The sequence below is a fragment of the Marmota marmota genome, unplaced genomic scaffold, assembly GCF_001458135.2.
Source record: "Marmota marmota marmota unplaced genomic scaffold, marMar, whole genome shotgun sequence".
Classification (NCBI taxonomy): domain Eukaryota; kingdom Metazoa; phylum Chordata; class Mammalia; order Rodentia; family Sciuridae; genus Marmota; species Marmota marmota.
In genome coordinates this window covers 71,148,636-71,167,511 of record NW_026000026.1, presented here as the reverse complement: position 1 = coordinate 71,167,511, position 18,876 = coordinate 71,148,636, and the positions used below count along the sequence as shown (strand labels likewise).

General features: G+C 51.6%; 1 protein-coding gene across 1 annotated transcript in view; it reads left to right on the top strand.

The window, feature by feature from the left end:
• Nrg2 (neuregulin 2) overlaps window positions 1-18,876 on the top strand; it is a 53,461-nt gene that overhangs the window by 29,864 nt on the left and 4,721 nt on the right. The window contains exons 5-11 of the mRNA XM_048811871.1: window positions 3,472-3,530; window positions 8,585-8,608; window positions 12,329-12,431; window positions 14,420-14,543; window positions 14,872-14,999; window positions 15,565-15,792; window positions 18,660-18,874. Of these exons, the coding sequence (XP_048667828.1) occupies window positions 3,472-3,530; window positions 8,585-8,608; window positions 12,329-12,431; window positions 14,420-14,543; window positions 14,872-14,999; window positions 15,565-15,792; window positions 18,660-18,874 (881 nt within the window). The remainder of the gene's footprint in view (window positions 1-3,471; window positions 3,531-8,584; window positions 8,609-12,328; window positions 12,432-14,419; window positions 14,544-14,871; window positions 15,000-15,564; window positions 15,793-18,659; window positions 18,875-18,876) is intronic.

Below are 18,876 nucleotides of genomic sequence, written 5' to 3'. Positions count from 1 at the left end.
CTGCTCATCCTCACCACATCTCCACCCATCCCTCATGGACTCCGAGACCCTTATTCCCCCCCAGTGCCTGGGGCACACCCTCATCCTTCATCCTCCTCTCTCCCCAGGTAAGGGCAGCACACATGGCATTATCCCCAGGCTACCAAAAGGAGAAACTGAGGCCCGGGAGGTGGGGTGGGGGAAGGGGAAGGCAGAGGTCTCGGCCCCCTCTGTCACCCCAGATGCAGCCCGTGGGCTCTCCTCTCTGCCCCCCCTCACCCCTGCTCTTCTCCAGCCCTGGGTACAGACCTTCCCAGCATCATAGCTGATGACTCAGCGGGAAGGGCTGGGAAGGCTGCTACCCATTGCTCCTTCTGATCTGTCCTCCGTGCCCCTGAAATTCAGAGGGTCCATCCCTGCTTGAGTGGCACCCACGAGCCACCAGCCAGCCACCCACCCACACTGAGTTCATACTCCTGCCCTGGTTGATAGGGGATGCACTCTGGTCTTGGGGGCAGGTTAGAGAGGTGGAGGCCTGGCCCACCCCCAAAGTCTGCACTAGGGGAATCCCAATTTCAATAGGCAGGACAAAGGAGATGGATAGGAGTGTCCAGGAGCCCCCTGAAGGAGTTAGAGCCCCAGAGAGCACTACCGCCTACCAGGCCTTCCTGCCCCTTACGTTGCCCCTCCTTGAGGCCTTATTTGTTCAAACAGGGGGGACACTCTCAAGGCAAGAAGACTAGCACTATAATATTGCACCATTCCAAGGTGCACATTTGTGCTATAGATTGTGTCAATAGTACCCCCTAGAGTTGTGTGACTCAGTGGCCGTGAAACATATGAGGATGAAGTCAGGGAATGCAGGATGTATGTGGGATCGAGGATACAGGAATAGACTTAGTTGTCATTGGTCTCCAAGAGTCATGGTACAGCAGCCCTGCTTATTAGCAATGGGAATATATTTCCCCTCTGTGCCCTCCTGCCCCTGAACTCCCCTTTCTCTCTCTTACACCAACACACACACACACACACACACACACACACACACACACACAAAGACATACACTGAGTTACCTGACTCCAAGAGCCAGGCTAATCTCAGACATGGAACACAGTTAAACTTATCTCTTTTCTGTTCTTTTGTGGATTCCAAGAGTCATTTTAGCAACTTCCTGGGTCTTTATCCTCCACCCCAAAGGTACTTCTATTTGAAAAAAAAATCACTTTTCCTCCTCTTGTCCCCATCCCCACACCAGTGTCCAAGTGCTGAGGAAGAAGAGCTGGAGTTGGTTGGAAATCCTTAGCCACTATCCCCATCTTTCTTGGGACAAAGGCCAGGGATCAGAGAAGGTTGGATTGATGAGGGACCTGAACCCCTCTGTTCAACAGGATCAGCATGCATGCCTGTTGCCCACCCCTACCACTCTCCTAGAGCCCTCCCAGCCCCTCACCCCCACCCTGGCCAGGTGTACCTGCACACACCCCTACCACTTCAGCGATGACCTCTTATCTCCCCCAGAGAGCTGCCATCAGGGTCCTGAGCAACGGGCTCTCTGCCCACCAACCACTCCCATTCCCCAGTCCTCTAGATATGAGGCCACAGGGTTTCATGAGTATATGTCACAGCCAACAGTCACTGCCCACTTAAGCCCCAGGGGCTTCCTGAATGGTTGAATACACCAGGAGGTGAAGGAGTAAAGCACACTTCAGTTCTTGAGGAAGTTTAGGTTGATTCATGTTGAACAGTAGCCGATTATTACCTAACTTCCGAAGGAAAACCAGGCCGAGGCAACATAGGACCATCCCTGAGTAGGGACATGTGGGGAAGGGGTCAGTCCAGCCCTGTTCGTAAGATTCTCCTCAGCTAGCTGGACTTGCTGGGGTTCAGAAAAGAATAGAGGGCTGCCAGAAATCTGCAAGACTGAGACTCGCTTGAGGGGAGAGGTGGCAGCCAAAGAGCAGAAGGAAGTGTACCTTGGGGGTGAGGACAAGGTCAGGGACATGGGAGTGGGTGGTGCCTTGGAGCTGCAGGAAAGGCAAGATGGAAGAAAGATGTAGGGCAGAGTGAGGCTGCAGTGGAAGAGCAGGTCACAGGGAAAGGGCAGGAATGCCCAGGCTGGCTGCCAGTAGGCCCCTGATGTGCAACAGGCCTCCAGGTCCCCCAGTGAGCCTGCTCCAACCTGCCCCTGCCCTCGGCCTCAGGAAGGCAGCTTTGGGACGCTGGTAATTCCAGCTCCCCTCCAGCTTCCCCTTCCCCTACTAAGCTTTCCCCATGTTTATTGTTCTAGGGTAGCCTTCCCCAAACTGTGTTCAACAAAGTTTCCTCTAAAAAAAATGCCTTCCATGGTCAAATAAATTTGGGACATACTAGAAAGTTCAGCTACTTCCTCCTATAAAATTTTTATAACCTTTCATATGCTAATGTAAGCTGCAATGAGGAGCCCTGCGAATGGATTTCCTAAACTTATTTGGCCACAGAACCTTCTTTGAGAGAACAGATCAAACATCTTCTAGGTCAGTTTTGTCATGGACACACAATCTGGGTACAGCCTTCCAGAGTTCTGCTTTGAACTTTCTGGGAGTTTCATGTATGAGAAAACCTGCCCAGGGCCCCAGAGAGAATCCTCCAGTAGGGCCCAAAGGAGTGGCTCCTAAGAACTTGGTCTCCCTTAAGGTTGACTGCCTGGCACTAACGGGCTGCAGTACTGGCTTCATGGGGCACCAGGCAGGTAAGAAGGAAAGGTTCAGGACCAGGAGTACAACTAGACAATAACCTCCATTCTTCCCCCTCCCCGCTTCCCTAAATCATCCTCCCCCTGCCCCACCCCTTCCCACCACCCACGGAGCCACATCTATTAGAGAGGTTTATAAGATTTCAGAGCCCTCCACCCAGCCCCAACTCCAGCCCCTTCAGCTACAAGTGTGACCCCAAGTGCCTGACTTGGTTTTTCTCATTCATCACTGTGCACTTTGATTTCTAACCTTAGCCTCGCGGATGATGCCAGTTTGTTCTGTGATTTTTCCCCTTTTCCTTCTCCAGATGTCCAAACGGATTCTTCGGACAGAGATGTTTGGAGAAACTGCCTTTGCGATTGTACATGCCAGATCCTAAGCAAAGTATGTTTGAAGATACAAACACAAGTCCCTGCTCCTTAGAAAGCTTCCGGGTGCAGTCCCCCCAATGTAGGGCATAGGGCCAGGGGTGTTGGTTGTTTTGATCTTTGGCTGTTTTGTTTTGTTTCTCTTTTCTTTTTTGTATTTTGGTTTGTTAGTTCTTTTGTTTTGTTTTGTTTTGCTTTGTTTTTCATTTTTGGCCTAATCCTTGGGTTTAAAATTCAGGGCTGCAGGTAAGGGGCAGAGTGGCCAGGCCAGTACAAATGGTAACGGTGGCAAGGAACCCAGCTGGCATTGGCAGGAGCCTGTGCCGGGGTGTTGCAATGCCTGTGTCTTGCTATCCTGGCTCTCTCTTTCTGGTTTTCTTTCTTTTGGTAGGTGTCCTGTGGGATACACCGGGGACAGGTGTCAGCAGTTCGCAATGGTCAACTTCTCCAGTATGTCTCTTTCTTCTATTTCTTCTCTTCCCTGGTGACTGGCAATCTCCCCCTGTGGGAGGGATGGGGCCTTGCTTATCATGACTGGGAGGGAAGTGGGGGTGTCCCGTGCTCCTCTCACTCCTCAGTGCTCACCAGAAGCCTGTGCAGAGGAGAACGATACACCCCCTGCCCCCTGGCATCCATCAGCTATACTGCCTGGGCATGGTCATGCTGAATTCTCTCTGCAGCAGCAGGACCCTGTTCAGGTCTCTTTACCCATTCTGGTGACAGATAGCCTGGCCAGAAATGGGAAGAGGCATTTATAGAGCCCTCCCTGGCCTCTGAAGGCTGTTTGAGGATGTCAGGCTGATGATGAGTCTGGGAAGTGAGTGTGAGTATGTGTGTGCTGGTGTGCTTGAGAGAAAGAAAAACGTCTCAAAAAACTATTTTCTGCTCAGGCCAGAGTAATGTTGGTTTGGGGTCTGGGGACCAGAGCGGGGAGGAGGGGAGTTTGAAGACCACCCGTGGCAGTGTTCTCCATGGATGCCAGAGGACATTTGTGTGGCTACAGGATGAGGTGGGCTGGGGATTGCTCAGAAAATAAATGATAAGGAGAATGAGGAATCAAAGGGTCATTGGTGATTCTCCCCAGGACATCTCCGGTCTGAATCCACTTTCAGTATTTCATTCCTTTTCTTTCTTCCATTTCTGAGGTTGGAGCTCTCTCTATGTTCTGGTTTACATAATTTACAAAAAGAAAAAAAAAAGTGAGCCCTGTGGCTGACCCAGGGATGCAGCTGTAATTGTACAGTGTTTATATTAGGACCTGGAAGCAGTTCCTTCCAGCACCACCAGATGGAGGTGCAGCAGAGCAAAACAACACTGGTTGCCCACAGATTCCATCTGGGGTCCAATGGACCATTGGTCTGCAAGGCCTGAACCATGTCACCCATCCTATCCTGCAGAGAAGACTAGGCCCCTGCCCATCCCCTCCTGTCCATAGGACAACTGGTTCCTATGAGGAGTTAGGAACTAGAGCATCCAGATGGTACCTGGACATTGGGAAGTAGAACTCTGGGAGACGCCAAAGGTGGGACCTAGGAGGTAGCTCATGGAGAAAAAGAGTTTTGGAGTCTAGGTGTCAGTGTAAAGAAATGAACCTTCCCAAGCCTTCTTAGACCACAGCAGGAAAGCCTGAAAATTTACTCCCTACCTTAACCCAATAGAAGCATAGGGACCCCAGCAAATGAGGGCCAGTAGGCCCAGAAGGTCAACTGTCTTCACAGCATGGAAGGCAAGGCTCCCCACAGGACCCTCCAGTCAGAAGCCAGGAGGAAGCCCTTGGGGACAAGGACAGAGCATGTAGGCAGGACATGTGGCTCAAAGGAATTCTCTAGAAACCAGGCTCTGGAAGAATTTCAAAATCAGGTCCAGTCTATGTGGAGAACTGTAGGGCAAGAGGGGGCAGAGCTGCCAGGCTGAGCACGGGCCAGGTGACAGGCAGTGTAGGTTATATTCCTTCCCACCCTTTGGCCAAGAGCCTCTCTGGCTTATGGAACTGTTCTGGACAGGCAGTCCTGGCCCCTCCTGAATCAAAGCAGCAGAGCCTCCGGAACCCGGGCCACTGTCCAAGGCCTCTCTGCCAGCTGGGCTGCTTCAACTTTCAGTCTGGATCTTCTGGGAGGGTCAGCAGAGCCCCAGGAGCCCAAAACAGACTACAAATGCAGCCTGTGGCCCTCCCACCTTGTCTTCAATACCATTACTGTTACCTTTCTGTGAAGGACGAGTGCTCCTCCAGCACTTTCCCAGAGAGCCCTTCGTGTGCTCCTCTAGTAGATAGTGACTACAGAGGCAGTGAAATGTGCTCAAAGAAGTGGCAAGCTTCTAGTTCCAAGAGAGCAGGATGAAAATGCCAGGGGCCCAGCCTGTTAGTTCTGGGCCTCGTTTAACCCCTCTGGAGTTGTGTTCTTGTCTGTATATCGGGGGTCACATTTATGCCTGTCAGGCTGCTGTGAGGATGAAACGAAGCAACACATGTGAGGGGCTCAGCAGACAGCCTGCCACTGTCGTTGGAGTGCACTTTAGTACCTCTCCCAGCTACAGTTGGCATGGAGAGGGCAGGAGGAGCACTGACTCCCTGGAGGCCACCTCCCAGCATTCCAGATCAAAGCGTCTGACCTTGCCCAGACCACCTGGAACCAGGTTACCTTTTGCAGAGAATAAGGAAACTAGGCCTTAACCTCAGTAGCACTTAAAGGCTTCTCCTTCTTTCACTGACAGGCCCTCTCCTCCCCGAGAGTCAAAGCTTGTCTGTGTGTATGCCTCCATATCAATGAGCACACACGCTAACCCACAAGCATGCACTCGCCCCTGCATACACACATGCAAACACAGGAGTACATGCTCACATCTGCATACACATCACTGCCTCCTTGTCCAGGCACCTTGTGACTGTGGATTGAACAATTTGCATATTGCCTGGATAGCTTCGCCCTGCTGAAAGTCCAGCATCAGGTTGCCATGATTACTGGTTAGTATGCAAATTTATGAACAATAGGACCTTCCTGTGACTCAGTGGTACCACCCCATCCTGGTTGAGTGGCAGGCAGTGAATATGAGTGGGACATTCATCTTTTAGCTGGGGTAGATGCAGCTGTAGGCCCCTCGGAATTCTTCTCTGCACATCCCAGGAAGAAGGCTGCCTTCCTGGTGACTGGCCAGGCCCCCAGTGACCTCACCAATCATGCCAACCATCACTGGTCCTCCCTAAACAGTATAGCCTTTGACTTAAACAGCACACCATCAGTAGACCTGGAAGCTTCTGCTGATGCTATGATTTGGTTCCCAGAGGACTGACACAGATGAAAACTCTTACAGTCCTTTGGGAGCCTTTCCTTGCTTCTCCAGGTAGTCATTGCTCTCAGGACTAGCCAGAAAGGCCTCACCAGAGAGGCAGAACTAGCCAAAGCATAGTCCAAAAAGACCAGAAACAGAGCCTCCAATCTCCCTTCTGCCTTCTGATTTCCTGTGTGACCTTAGGAAAGTGTCCTGGAACTACTGGGTCCCAGTTGCCTCATATAATACAATAGCTTTGTCCAAAAGTGGGGCTCAGACCAGCTCTTAGTATCCAGGAGGCCGTGGTCAAGCCCTGCTGTTTTTTCCAAGGAACACGGCTGGATAGCCAAACAATATGAGCACTCTTGAGCTGCCTGGAAGGTCCCTGGACCCCAGAATTAACTATTCAGTGAAAAATGTCTGAGGCCTTTGGAGTCTGTCAAGATTTTACATCAACTTGCCTGGCTGGCCAGCTCTGGGAATCCTAGAGAAGAGTGGACAAACCATACTTAAGATGACTTTCTCCTACCTCTGCATTCAGAGCAAAACTGCAAAGAAGCCAAAACCTTAAGATCACCCTCCAGGCTCGGGTTAGCAGGAGTACACAGAGGACTCATGTTTAGAGGGCTAGGGTCAGTGCTTCCTTGGTATGGTCCCTGCACAGAACTGGGGAGCCCAAGCCCCAGGATCTTCCTCAAGGCTCTTGAAGTCAAGGACCACTTTCATCCCTGAAGAATCACCCTCCTCTCCTATCCTTTTCCAAATGCAGAGCCATCTAGAATCCCTTTTAGGAAGCATAGAGAGACCTAGGGGTGAATAATGCTCAGGACTTCCTGCTAGTTGCCTGTGTTCCCCTTCCTCTGCAGCAGATGAGAACGTCACACACGACTTCGTATTTCCCTGAGTCTAGCCAAGTTGACTGTGCTTATGTGGAAGCCAGAGAGGGAGTGAACCCAGCTCGGCAGGAGCTGGGCCCTTGCACAGTGTGCAGAGACTCTGCTGTTCAGGCCTGCTTGCTGCTGCCTCTGACTGGGTACATGTGCTTTTGACAGATTAGGAAACAGAAACTGACTTACCCACATTCACACAGCAAATTAAGGGCAAAACTGAGACTCAGTCCTGCAAACCAGTGCTGGATGCACCATAGGATGGGACATGAGCTTTTTAAAAACACTGTTGTGATTTCTGGGCTCCTACCCAAGCCTGATCCTATTGGTCTGGAGGATTCTGAAGTACAGCCAGGTTTGCAAACCTCCCAGGACCCCATGGTTGAGCCTTAACCCTATTTAACAGCTAAGAGACTGAGATCTAGATAGGTTGGGTATCTCTCAATGACACACAGCAGTTAGGTGGCAGAGTTGACCCTTATTTAACCTGTCAATGGCGTAGATGTCTACCTCATAGGTGCCTAAAACCACACATTCATTGATCTCACTTCCAAGACTAATTTATCCATTAAATGAGGCACTCACAAGTTCTCCAATCTTCTCATTCTCCTAGTTGCAGTTTGCTCTTCTAAGTAGCAAGATCGGTCTTGGCACCATGCCCAGCCCCTGCAGGTTTCCAGGGTGTTGAGGCAGTAAGTGGAAAAGTGACCTGCTGCCTACAGCCTCCTCCTCTCTGTGCTCCTGCTCCTCACAGACTCTGAGGCTCCACCCTTAGGCTCCTAGGAGATGAGAAAGCCAGCCGGACCTGTGGGACAGGCCAGGGTTATGGGGCCGGCCTAGGGATCTTGCCCTCATTTTGAACAGAAGAAAGGGCCCTGTGAATGAGCTAGGAGCTGGTCAGGCCCTCTCCAGGAGGACTTGAGAGCTCTGAAGGGCTGGCACTGGAGCTGAGAGGAGGGGACCAGGCACTCCTCAGAACCCTGTCCCCAGTCACCCTTTCCTCCAGGGAGACATTTGCCAATTGATTCTCGCCTGTGCCTCCCCACCAGGTACTAACCCCACTGCTCACCTTCAAAGAACATGCTCTGCCTGTGAATTCTAACATTGCTTTTCTCTAGCCCTCCTGGGGCTCTTGGGGACTGGGCACCAGGGAAGGAGCTCAGGGGGCTAGGAAGGGACATTACTAACCTGCTTTCACCTCACAGGCTGGCTGCCGGGTGTCTGAAGAATCCTGACCAACGTTTCTCTCTTTCTCTCTCTCTTTCTCCCCCCACCCTCCCCCTCCCATCTCTGTCTGCCTCTCTCCCTTCACCCCTCCCCCTCTTACCCCCATCTCTTCTGCACTGCCAGAGCACCTTGGATTTGAATTAAAGGGTATGGAACCTCTATGTATCACTCTGCGCCATCCGCTCAGCTCCCTCCATAGTCCCTGACCCCATGGGTGCTGAATGTTTCATTTCCTTTCCAAAAATGGAAAGGGGATGATTTTAAAAATCTCCCCTGGCCCCATCAAGATGTCCTAGAATAAGCTATGTTGATTTGGGGGCAGATAAAAGCAGCTCATGGCCATCCGTGTACCCTGAGGTTCAGACTGTGCCTCCACCGCACAGTAGCACCCCCTGCATAGAGGAGACCAAGTGCTAGAAGGCCTCAGGGGAGGGAGCCTTCCCGAGCTGTGCAACCCAGTGGGCATCCAACAAGAGACAGGGCCCCTGTGTGGATGTGGCTTCTTAAAGGGCCAATGTCCAGAAACTACTGAAGCCTGGTTTGGGAGTTGTGCAGAGAGGCATCCCTTTCCATCTGACTTGAATCCTCTTTTCTTTTCTCATGTCCATTGCTTTTCATTCTGCACCAGGCTAGTAGCTGATAATCCACATTTCCTTCTGCCCCTGCCCTGTGTCTTATCTGCTGGGCTTTGCCATCTGCTTGAGACTATCACTCCTTCCATGATCTGTCCCCACAATGGCACATGTGTGCATCCATGAGCAATACCAGCAAGGGTCTGGGTTGGGCTGGTTTCTGTTGCCTGCCCCTTGCCCTGGCTCAGAATTTGACACATGACTCCCTACCCTATGCAACTGCCCCTGGGAGACTCTTTGGACTAGGAGGGACTTTGAGGGTCTGTTTCCAACTCTGTGGTTTTGCTCAGAGAGACTCTGCCCTGGCCCCAAGAGTCTCAGTGTATTCCAGCAAGAGATATGCAGGAGATCCGGAGGTGGGGGACTTCTGGGGGTCAGAATCTCAGATGTGATGCAGAGCCTACAAACATGCCAAGGCTGTTCTCGCAGCAGGTTTGGGGAAGACCTAGCTCTGCCACCACCTGGCCCCATGAGCTGTTCTCAATAGAAGATAGAGCTCAGAGTCTGCATGTTAAATGTGTCTGTGTCCACAGCCTGAAGTTGGGTGGGAAGGAGGGGTGGAGGCTCTGAGGGATCTAGGATCGTGGAGAAAGGATGCATGAGGTAAATCTGCAGGCGTCTGTGCTGATGGGATGTGGGGAATGTGTACACTTGCAAGGTCTCAGGGAAGGATGCGAGGGCGTGGAGGGGCAGTGGGATATCTCTATGTTAAGTTGAGCATTTGCAGTTGGACCTAGGTATGTGTGTGGAGGTGAGTGTAGGATGTGCAGATGTGTGTGTGTGTGTGTGTGTGTGTGTCTTAAAGGGGAGTGTGTATGCAGCAAACACTCATCACCAGAACCTACAGACATGAGTCCCTGCCTTCCTGGTGCTCCTATTCATGGGTGAGGTGGCAACAAACAGGAAGATATCAGGTGAAAATAAATGCTAGACAGAAAATAAAATGAGGTCATGGGATTGTGCTACTGTGCCTAAGTGGTCAGGGGAGGCTTGTCCCATAAAGTGACATCAGGTAGTCAGTCCTGCAAACAATTTGGTGGGGTGGTGGGAAGTGTTGAAGGCAGGACCCAAGTCATGTGGTTCAATGGGATTTGTCTGGTTTAGTGGAAAAAGACCACCAGTGATTCCAAGCACTGGGGGAAAGGACCACAGATAAGACTCAAAGGGAGGTTGAAACCAAGTAATTAGGGTCCTTAGACCTTGGATTTTATTTTAATTACACTGGAAACTATCATGAGTTTTAAGCAGGGAACTAAAATGATCTGCTTTACACTTTAATGTAGCTTTGAGTAGACAACAGCCTGGCACTGGGGGCAGCTAGGGAGCAGCAGACACAGAAAGGCCTGCCATACGGTGACCATCGCTGGGTGAGAGGAGGCATCATCCTGGACTAAGTTGGGAGCTGTGGAAATGGTCACATGGTCAAATCCAGGACCTACTTGGAAGGTAGAGCTGAGAGTACTTGTAGGTGGATCAGATATCAGGGAAGATGGGAAGAAAGGGAGTGATTCAGAATGGGTTGTGTTTTGGGGCCAGAGCCACAGGAGAGAGATGCTACAAGAGATGGGGAGGAGTATGGAAACTGGTTCTGGTTGGCCTTGGCCTTTGGATACCTGAGTCTGGAGCTTAGGGAGAAATCAGAGCAGGAGACAGAAAGAGAAAGAATGTAAAGAAATGATATTTAAAGTCTGTCTATATGAGGTCACTCAGGGAGACAGAGGAAAGAAAGAAGGCTGAGAGCTCTGAGCCCTTCTACCATCCAACCCAAGTAGAGAAGAAGGGAGCAGCCACTGACATGGGAAGACCAGCCTGCCATGTAGGAGGAAGCTCAGCGAGGAGCGCCACTCCAAGGCCATAGAGTGTGCCCCACAAGGAGGCATTTTAATAACCACAGGACTTGGAACATGGGGGGTTTTGGTGACCATGACCAGAATAGTCTCCAAGAAATGGTGGAGGCAGATGCCTGACAGCAGAAAATTGAGGGGTAAAGAGGGAAAGAGGCCTGGAGACAGGGCTATGGGACAGAGTCAAGATGGGGGTGTGAGACAAAGGTCAGGTTAAGAGAGCCTTAACTGTGGGTCGGTGTGCCTGGGTCTGTGTATGCACCTGTTACTGGAGTGTGTGGTTAACTCTGTGTGTGTGTGTGTGTGTGTGTGTGAGAGAGAGAGAGAGAGAGAGAGAGAGAGAGAGGGAGAGAGAAAAGAGAGCAGGTATGGGTTTATCTTTGTGAAGGTTGTGCCTGTGACTCTGGCAGGCATAGTTGTGGACACGTGTGGGTCTGAAGGGTCTGCAGCCCTGGGGTTGCTGTGTGCTTGCCTCTGCATGGGAGATGCTATAAGCCCAAGGGGACAGGGCTCCACCAAGATGTGGGAGTCCCACCTCCACTTATTCCTAAGCAGGGAAGCAGGGCCAGCCAGCAAGTGCAGGTGGGGTGGGGTGAGCTTTCTGGGCTGTGGCCAGTACTGTCACTTTTTGCTTCTCTTCCTCCTAGTGGTCTGTTTTAGAGGCATGGAGAGTAGAGAGGAGAGTTGAGGCTGGGGGCTTGGAGGCCCAGTCTTACTCAACTCCCCAGCAAGGGTGGGGGTGTTCTTTACACACAAGGATAGATGTGTGCAGATGCCAGGGGCCTGTGCTGCCACTGGTGGGCTTCTCACCTGCAGACATGGGAGGCTGCAATGGGCCAGGCCACAACTCTGACCAGGCCTTTCTTCCATGTCCCCTCCTGGGCCCTGTCTGCTCTATCATGCTCCTGGCCCTTACATCCCTCCTACATCCCACCTCTGGTCTTGCATCCTGTCAACAACTTTAGCTTCATAGGGAAGCTAAAGTATCTGATCCAGGCCTTTGCTCAGGTTTCCATGTTCATTATCATAAAGAAAACTCTCCACAGTCACCAAGGCTCTTTGCAGCTGCCAGGCTGCTGTGGAGCAGGGCAGGGGTGCTGCTGGCCAGACTAGGTTGCGCTCCTCTACTTCTCTACTCCATTCTCTCCCATCCCCTGCATTTTCCACCCCCATGCTCTGGGTGGGCCTGGGATCTGGGAGGGTGTGACCAGGCCCATGGGTGGGTGGGAATATGGGGGGACCATCCAGAAGCAGGCAGGAGGGAGGAATGGAGGGAACTGGCAGGACCCGGGCTGAGGGAGCCTGAGGCTTTGGGGGCAGGGGTGTCTGCACCAGCATCCCCCCAGGCCTGCCTCCTGCCCCACCTCCTCATGTCCACTCTGCCTCTGCAGAAGCCGAGGAGCTATACCAGAAGAGGGTCCTAACCATCACTGGCATCTGCGTGGCTCTGCTGGTCGTGGGCATCGTCTGTGTGGTCGCCTACTGCAAGACCAAGTGAGTGGCAAGTGCTCAGGAAGGGGACAGGCCAAGCCAGGGGATGGCCACCAAAATGTTTTTGTAAGGACAGGCTCTTCTCCTGTACCTCACCATGCCTGGCCTCAGTCTCCTATCCCCAGTGGCCCCTTCAGGGGCCTTTGTAACTGTGGGGCTCAGGGGCTGGATCAGGAAACAGGCATAGAGGTGGGGAGACAGCCCTAGATGACCGAACAAAGTGGGCTCATGGGCACAGGGCTTGAAAGAACACAAGTCTGGGTTCCAACCTGGCTCTGCCATTTCCCATGTGATCTTGAGAAAACTGAGGAACCACTCCAAGTCCTCATGGGAATGAGCCTAGTGTAGGCATCAAAGGACATTGTGAGGGCCTGAGAGGAATGCACAGCTGACCACAATGGCTCTAGGAGCATGTGCCCTGTCTAGCAGGAGGTGCTGAAGCAGTGCTAGGGAAGAAAGAGGGAGGCACAGAGAAGGTTGTGTTCCCTGGAAGGAGGCACCTCACAGGCACCACCTGTCCCCACCCTGGGAGCAACTGAGACAAGAACACAGAGAAGATGAGGCTAGGCCACCTCTGGGCAGAAGACAGGTCGGGGCATAAGCTCAGGGAGCTGAGCAGTTTGGGTAGCAGAGTGCCAGCTAAAGACAAGCACAGATGGGGCAGTCACACCTACAACAGAAGCAGCCTGGACTAGTTGGGCCAAAGAACTGGATCATAGAAGAGGAGGCAAGAGGCTAAAAAGATAGCTGGGATCCAGATGCCACCATAGGACCTTGATGCCAAGCCAGGAAGTCTAAATTTATCCTGTAGATGATGGGGATCCCATAAAGGTTGAAGCATGATGTAGTACAGTAAATGATATTTGTCTCATCTGCTCCTACCTGGAAAGCAAGGCTGGAAATGACCATCATCTGGGGGATGGAGCCTGTAGGTCTGAACCCCTACTACCTCTATTGATAGGATTGAAGGTCCAGCTGCCATCATCTCGGATAAGTTCAATAAAGACTGGTAGAGAGTAAGGAGGGAGTTGGGGTTCAGGGAGCCCAGAGGAGGAGCCTGGGCACATTAGGGATTGTGTCTAAGAACTGAGGGAAAAGCAAGCCTCTGTTCCAACACCACTGCATTTATCCATTTCTTCAGCAGACTTTTATTCAGTGCTCGAAGCAAGTGGTCCAGTGTCACAAGACATATTTTAGAGTCACCTAACCTTAGCTGGAGGGCAGAAAGGGTTTTCCCATGGATGCAGCATTTAGGCTGGAGCCTGTGAGCAAGAGTTAGCAGGTGAAGAGGCAAAGAAAGTATTCCAGGTGGATGGACTAGAATGTGTGCAAGCCCAGAGGCCAGAGAGGACAGGGGATCTGAAACAAGCTGTCCAGGGGTGCAGAAAGCTGGGGTGAAGGGAAGGCAGTGAGAGATAGGATTTGAGGGTGAAATGGGACCCTGAGAGCCAATGAAGGTTTTAGACAGGGGAGTGACATAAGAATCGCTTATTATAAAACAAATTTATTGAGCATTTAATATGTGCCAATGTAAAATAGTCCCACAGGCCCTGGCTTCCTAACCACAGCACCCTGTTTTTATTTTCTTCATAAAACTTAAGGGAAAATATCGAGTTCATTTACTTGTTTATGTAATTATCATCTGCCTCCCCCACTAGCCTGCAGGATCCATGAGACAGGGACCATGTCTGACTTCTCTGCTCCAGAGTAGTATCTGGAACACAGTAAAAACTCAATGAATACAAATGAATGAATGAGGGAGGGAGAGTGCCAGCAATGTGCATGAACAGTTTATATATTTTTAATGCTCAACAGTCTTTGGAATGGTTTCACACATGGGGCAACTAAAATAGGCAGAACTTCCGTAACTTGCCCAGGGTCACGAAACTAGAAAGCAGTGGGGTTCCACACATTAACTACTCATGTGCCCTGGAGGGAAGTTCATCTACTACAGGGGAGCTGGCAGGTTCACCTACCCTCCCTCTATGCAGAAAACAGCGGAAGCAGATGCACAACCACCTCCGGCAGAACATGTGCCCAGCCCACCAGAACCGGAGCCTGGCCAATGGGCCCAGCCACCCCCGGCTAGACCCCGAAGAAATCCAGATGGCAGATGTGAGTGGTGTTCCAGGATCCCCTCTGAGCCTTGCTGGTCAGCCAGGCTTCTCACACAAGTTGCCAGGACAGCAGCCAGCCCAGCCCCTGGATCATCCCTGCCTGCTAGGCACTGCCTCCCTGGATGGCTGGCCTCCCTTTGCCCACTTGCAAGGGAAGGGTGGGGAGTTGCTGGCTGGAGCCCAAATCACTTCAACATCAAAGCCGCTTGTCATCCACTGATCACTCCCCCCACCTAGAGCTCAGTACTTATTACTTTCCCACCCTCACCAGCAAGAGCCTACCTGGTCCCCATCACTAACTCCTGACAATTCTCTGTCTGTCCCAGTACATCTCCAAGAATGTGCCAGCCACAGACCACGTCATCCGGAGGGAAACTGAGACCACTTTCTCTGGGAGCCACTCCTGTTCTCCTTCTCACCACTGTTCCACAGCCACGCCCACCTCCAGCCGCAGGTGAGTAAGTCAAGGCCCACAGAAACTTGAGGATTCCTGTCTTTTATCTCATTCATCCAGAGTTATTTGACACCCTCTCCTGAATTTGGCTCACAAATTGTGGTCTCCCTTGGCCTTCTCTTCAGAACAGGGATGATCTATCAACATAAACACAGAGGCTTATACAGCTTGAGAAATAACATGGCTGGCCCTCCTTCCCTGAGAAGTACCATGGAATGGTCAGAGCTCCCAAAGACTGGCCACTGGGGCTGGGGTCCTGAGATAAGGTGGCTAAGGGCCATGAGGGTGAAAGAGTCCCACACAGGGGCTCTGGGGCAAGGCTAGGGGAAAGATGGCTGCAAGATATAAAGGAAGAGGCCTCTACACATTGCAGCTCACCCAGCCATGGCACCCAGCCCTCCTCCCAATGTCAAGTTTGGACATTTGTGATACTCCATATCAGCCCATGATTCAAAGGAGCCCAAGATGGGATGAAGATATAGGGATTGGGTGGCCAAAGTTCCACATCTGCTGGGCCACTCTACCCCTTCCTGACCTCTTGCCTTGTCCCCACTGGCTATCCCAGACATGAGAGCCACACGTGGAGCCTGGAACGTTCTGAGAGCTTGACCTCCGACTCCCAGTCTGGCATCATGCTGTCATCAGTGGGCACCAGCAAGTGCAACAGCCCAGCATGTGTGGAGGCTCGGGCGCGGCGAGCAGCAGCATACAGCCTGGAGGAGCGGCGCAGGGCTGCTGTGCCACCCTACCACGACTCCGTAGATTCCCTGCGTGACTCTCCGCACAGTGAGAGGTTAGTTCCTACCCCCTGACCTGGCTCCCACTTTGGCCAGAGGGCTGGTACCACTGACCCAAGGCTGACCCTTAGGGTATCTTAAAGACCTTTCAAAGAGACTCATCTCCATTTTTTCAGGTGAGTAAACAAGATCCCAGAAAGGTTATTACAGCTGAGTTGTAATGGACCCTGGCACATAGTGACCACCTGACTTATTATCCTACTAGGATACTTTTCAAAGAAGAATGGGAGATTAATAATTGCACTGAAACTTCAGGAATAAATAGGGGCTATTCCAGACAACCAGGTACTATGGTTGCCCTATCCCCATATCACCTAGAGGACTCATGTCCCAGCAGAAGCAGAAAGACACAAAGACCAAGTTGATTGGAGGGTGGAAAGGGAGGTTGTTTTCAAGGACACTGACCTGTGCACAATAGACATGCGCCAAGAATGACCCAGGCCAGACAGCATGGGCAACAAGGTACAGCATTCAAGGCACTGTTGAGTTATCCAGCAAAGGATGCAGAAGGACCAAGGAAACTCCCCTTCTCTGACTCCAAGCTAGGAACCATAGGACCCACCCCCATTACTCAGCCCCCAAGTGGTCCTCAGCAACTTGCATCTATGGGAGGACAGCAGAGGAAGGGGCACCAATCAAGAAGCTTTGAGCCAAGAAGAAAGGAGAGAAGTAGATACCTTCCCTTCTTTGTTGTTGTTTGTTTGGTACCCAGGATTGAACTCAGGGGCACTCAACCACTGAACCATATCCCCAGCCCTATTTTGTATTTTATTTAGAGTCAGGGTCTCACTGAGTTGCTTAGTGCCTCACATTTGCTGAGGCTGGCTTTAAACTCATGTTCCTCCTGCCTCAGCCTACCCAGCTTCTGGGATCACAGGCATGTACCACCATGCTCAGCTACCCTCCCACTTTTGACAGCCTACTCTGTGCCAAGTCTAGGCTGGGCAGGCCTGCCTGGGGAGTCAGAGGTGGCCCTCCTGCTTCCCGTCCCTGAGGCACTCCCAGTCACAGGAACAAACCACTAATGCTCACAGCAGCCTATGGAAAGTGCTAAGCACAGGACACCACTCCAGGGACCACTCCAGGGCAGAGAAGCCCAGTCTGACAGCAAGCTCTAGGAAACAGCCAGGTTTCCTAAGACTAACCTGTCCAAGGGCAGCTGCACAACCTGCATGTTTCAGGGCAGGCTGATTGCCTCTATACACTGTTCCATAAGATGTAGATCAGAGAGAATTCTAGTATGCATGGTTTTGATGCAGGCCACATGAGAAAATATATGCAGAGCTCTTTGCCTCATACCTATCACTACTATCATCAACAGTAACCACAATACCAGGGCTCCTTAGGGGGTGATAGGAAGGCAAGAGGCAGAGAAATGGGGAAAGCCTTTTGTATACAGGGAAGGAACCACTGGAGCTGTTCCAACAGAGGCACTTAAGAGTAAGATCAGAGAGTGAGGTGCCTGGAGCACGGTGGGCTGTGGGGAACAGCAAAGCTGGGCCTAAACAGGCAGGCTGGGGCCACACAGATGGACCAGAGCCAAGGGATTCTGCTCAGGAGGTGGAGTCTGGGTGAGTAAGTAGGAAGGAGCCTCCTTAGCAGAGCTGGGACTTAAAAGATTGCTCTGGGAGCTGCAAAATGAAGGAGACACCATGGGACGGGGACACAACCAGGGAGAACAGCTGGCCCAGGATAGGATGGAGGGTGTCCCCAAGGATGGGGGAATGGTAAGACTAGATTATCAGATCTACACATGAGATAGAGAAGATGTGGCGGACCAGGGTAGGGGAAATCAGTTGACTCAAAAAGAACATAACAGAGAAATTTTTAAAAGAGGATTCCTACAATCAAAAGGCAGTTTGTTTATCCACTCACCTCTCAGACACCTTGGTTGCAATTGTAAATAAAGCTGCTATAAACATTTGTGTTCAAAAAAAAAGACATAACAGAAATTTGGGGCTGGTTCTAGACAGCAGTGAGGTGCTTAGCTATGCACTGTGAAAAGGAATCATGGAGATGGGTGGTTCCTGTTCTGAAGCGGACAAAAGGCTGTTGGGCTCACAAGAGCGATGTGGAGAATGAAAAAGGACAGGTGCCCAAGATCCAGACTGGGAGATACTAGCTTCAGAAGTCACTAGGTGTCATTGGCCCCAAGCAGAGACCCTTGTAGTGGGGTATCTGTTAGCCCTGGCTGAGCACCCTGCGGAAGGTGTGAATGGTCAATTCCCTGAGGAGGCTTCTGATTTCAATATAAGAAGGCATGTTGCCCTCACCAAAGCTGTCAGCCATGGGATGAACCCTCCCTGCAGGAGCACTGAGTCCAGGTAATAGGGATACGTGAATAGGGACTAGTGGCTTCTGGAAATGGACAATAGGCATTCTGGTTCTTTCCTGCCCTGTGTTCAAATTCCAGCTCTGCCACTACCTAAGTGTGGAACCCAGAGCAAAGAACTCAAACGTCCTGAGTCTCAGTTTCCTGTGTGTAGTATGGCCCTAACCTAAAGGTCTTAAAAAATTACTATTAGATGAGATCATACATAGATAAAATGCCTGACCCCATGACTGTGAGCATTCCCACAACAAACGATCATTCGTGAAGACTTACCACGGATCAGATACTGGGCTAAGACATTCCCCTGACACCATATCTGGAATCGTCCCAATACTGCAATGGAATGAGCACTATGGTTATCCTCGCTTAACAAATAAGGAATATAGATTGGAGATATTAAGGGAATTGCATGAGGTCTTAGAGAAGTACCACCATCATTCTTGCAGACAGGATCCCTCACAAGATGATTTTGGTTGGGGCCCACCCTCTCATCCGAGACCCCCTGACCCACGCCTCTGCCTCTCCCTGCAGGTACGTGTCGGCCCTGACCACGCCCGCGCGCCTCTCGCCCGTGGACTTCCACTACTCTTTGGCTACGCAGGTGCCGACTTTTGAGATCACTTCTCCCAACTCCGCACACGCTGTGTCGCTGCCGCCGGCCGCGCCCATCAGTTACCGCCTGGCGGAGCAGCAGCCACTGCTGCGGCACCCGGCGCCCCCAGGCCCCGGGCCAGGGCCCGGGCCAGGT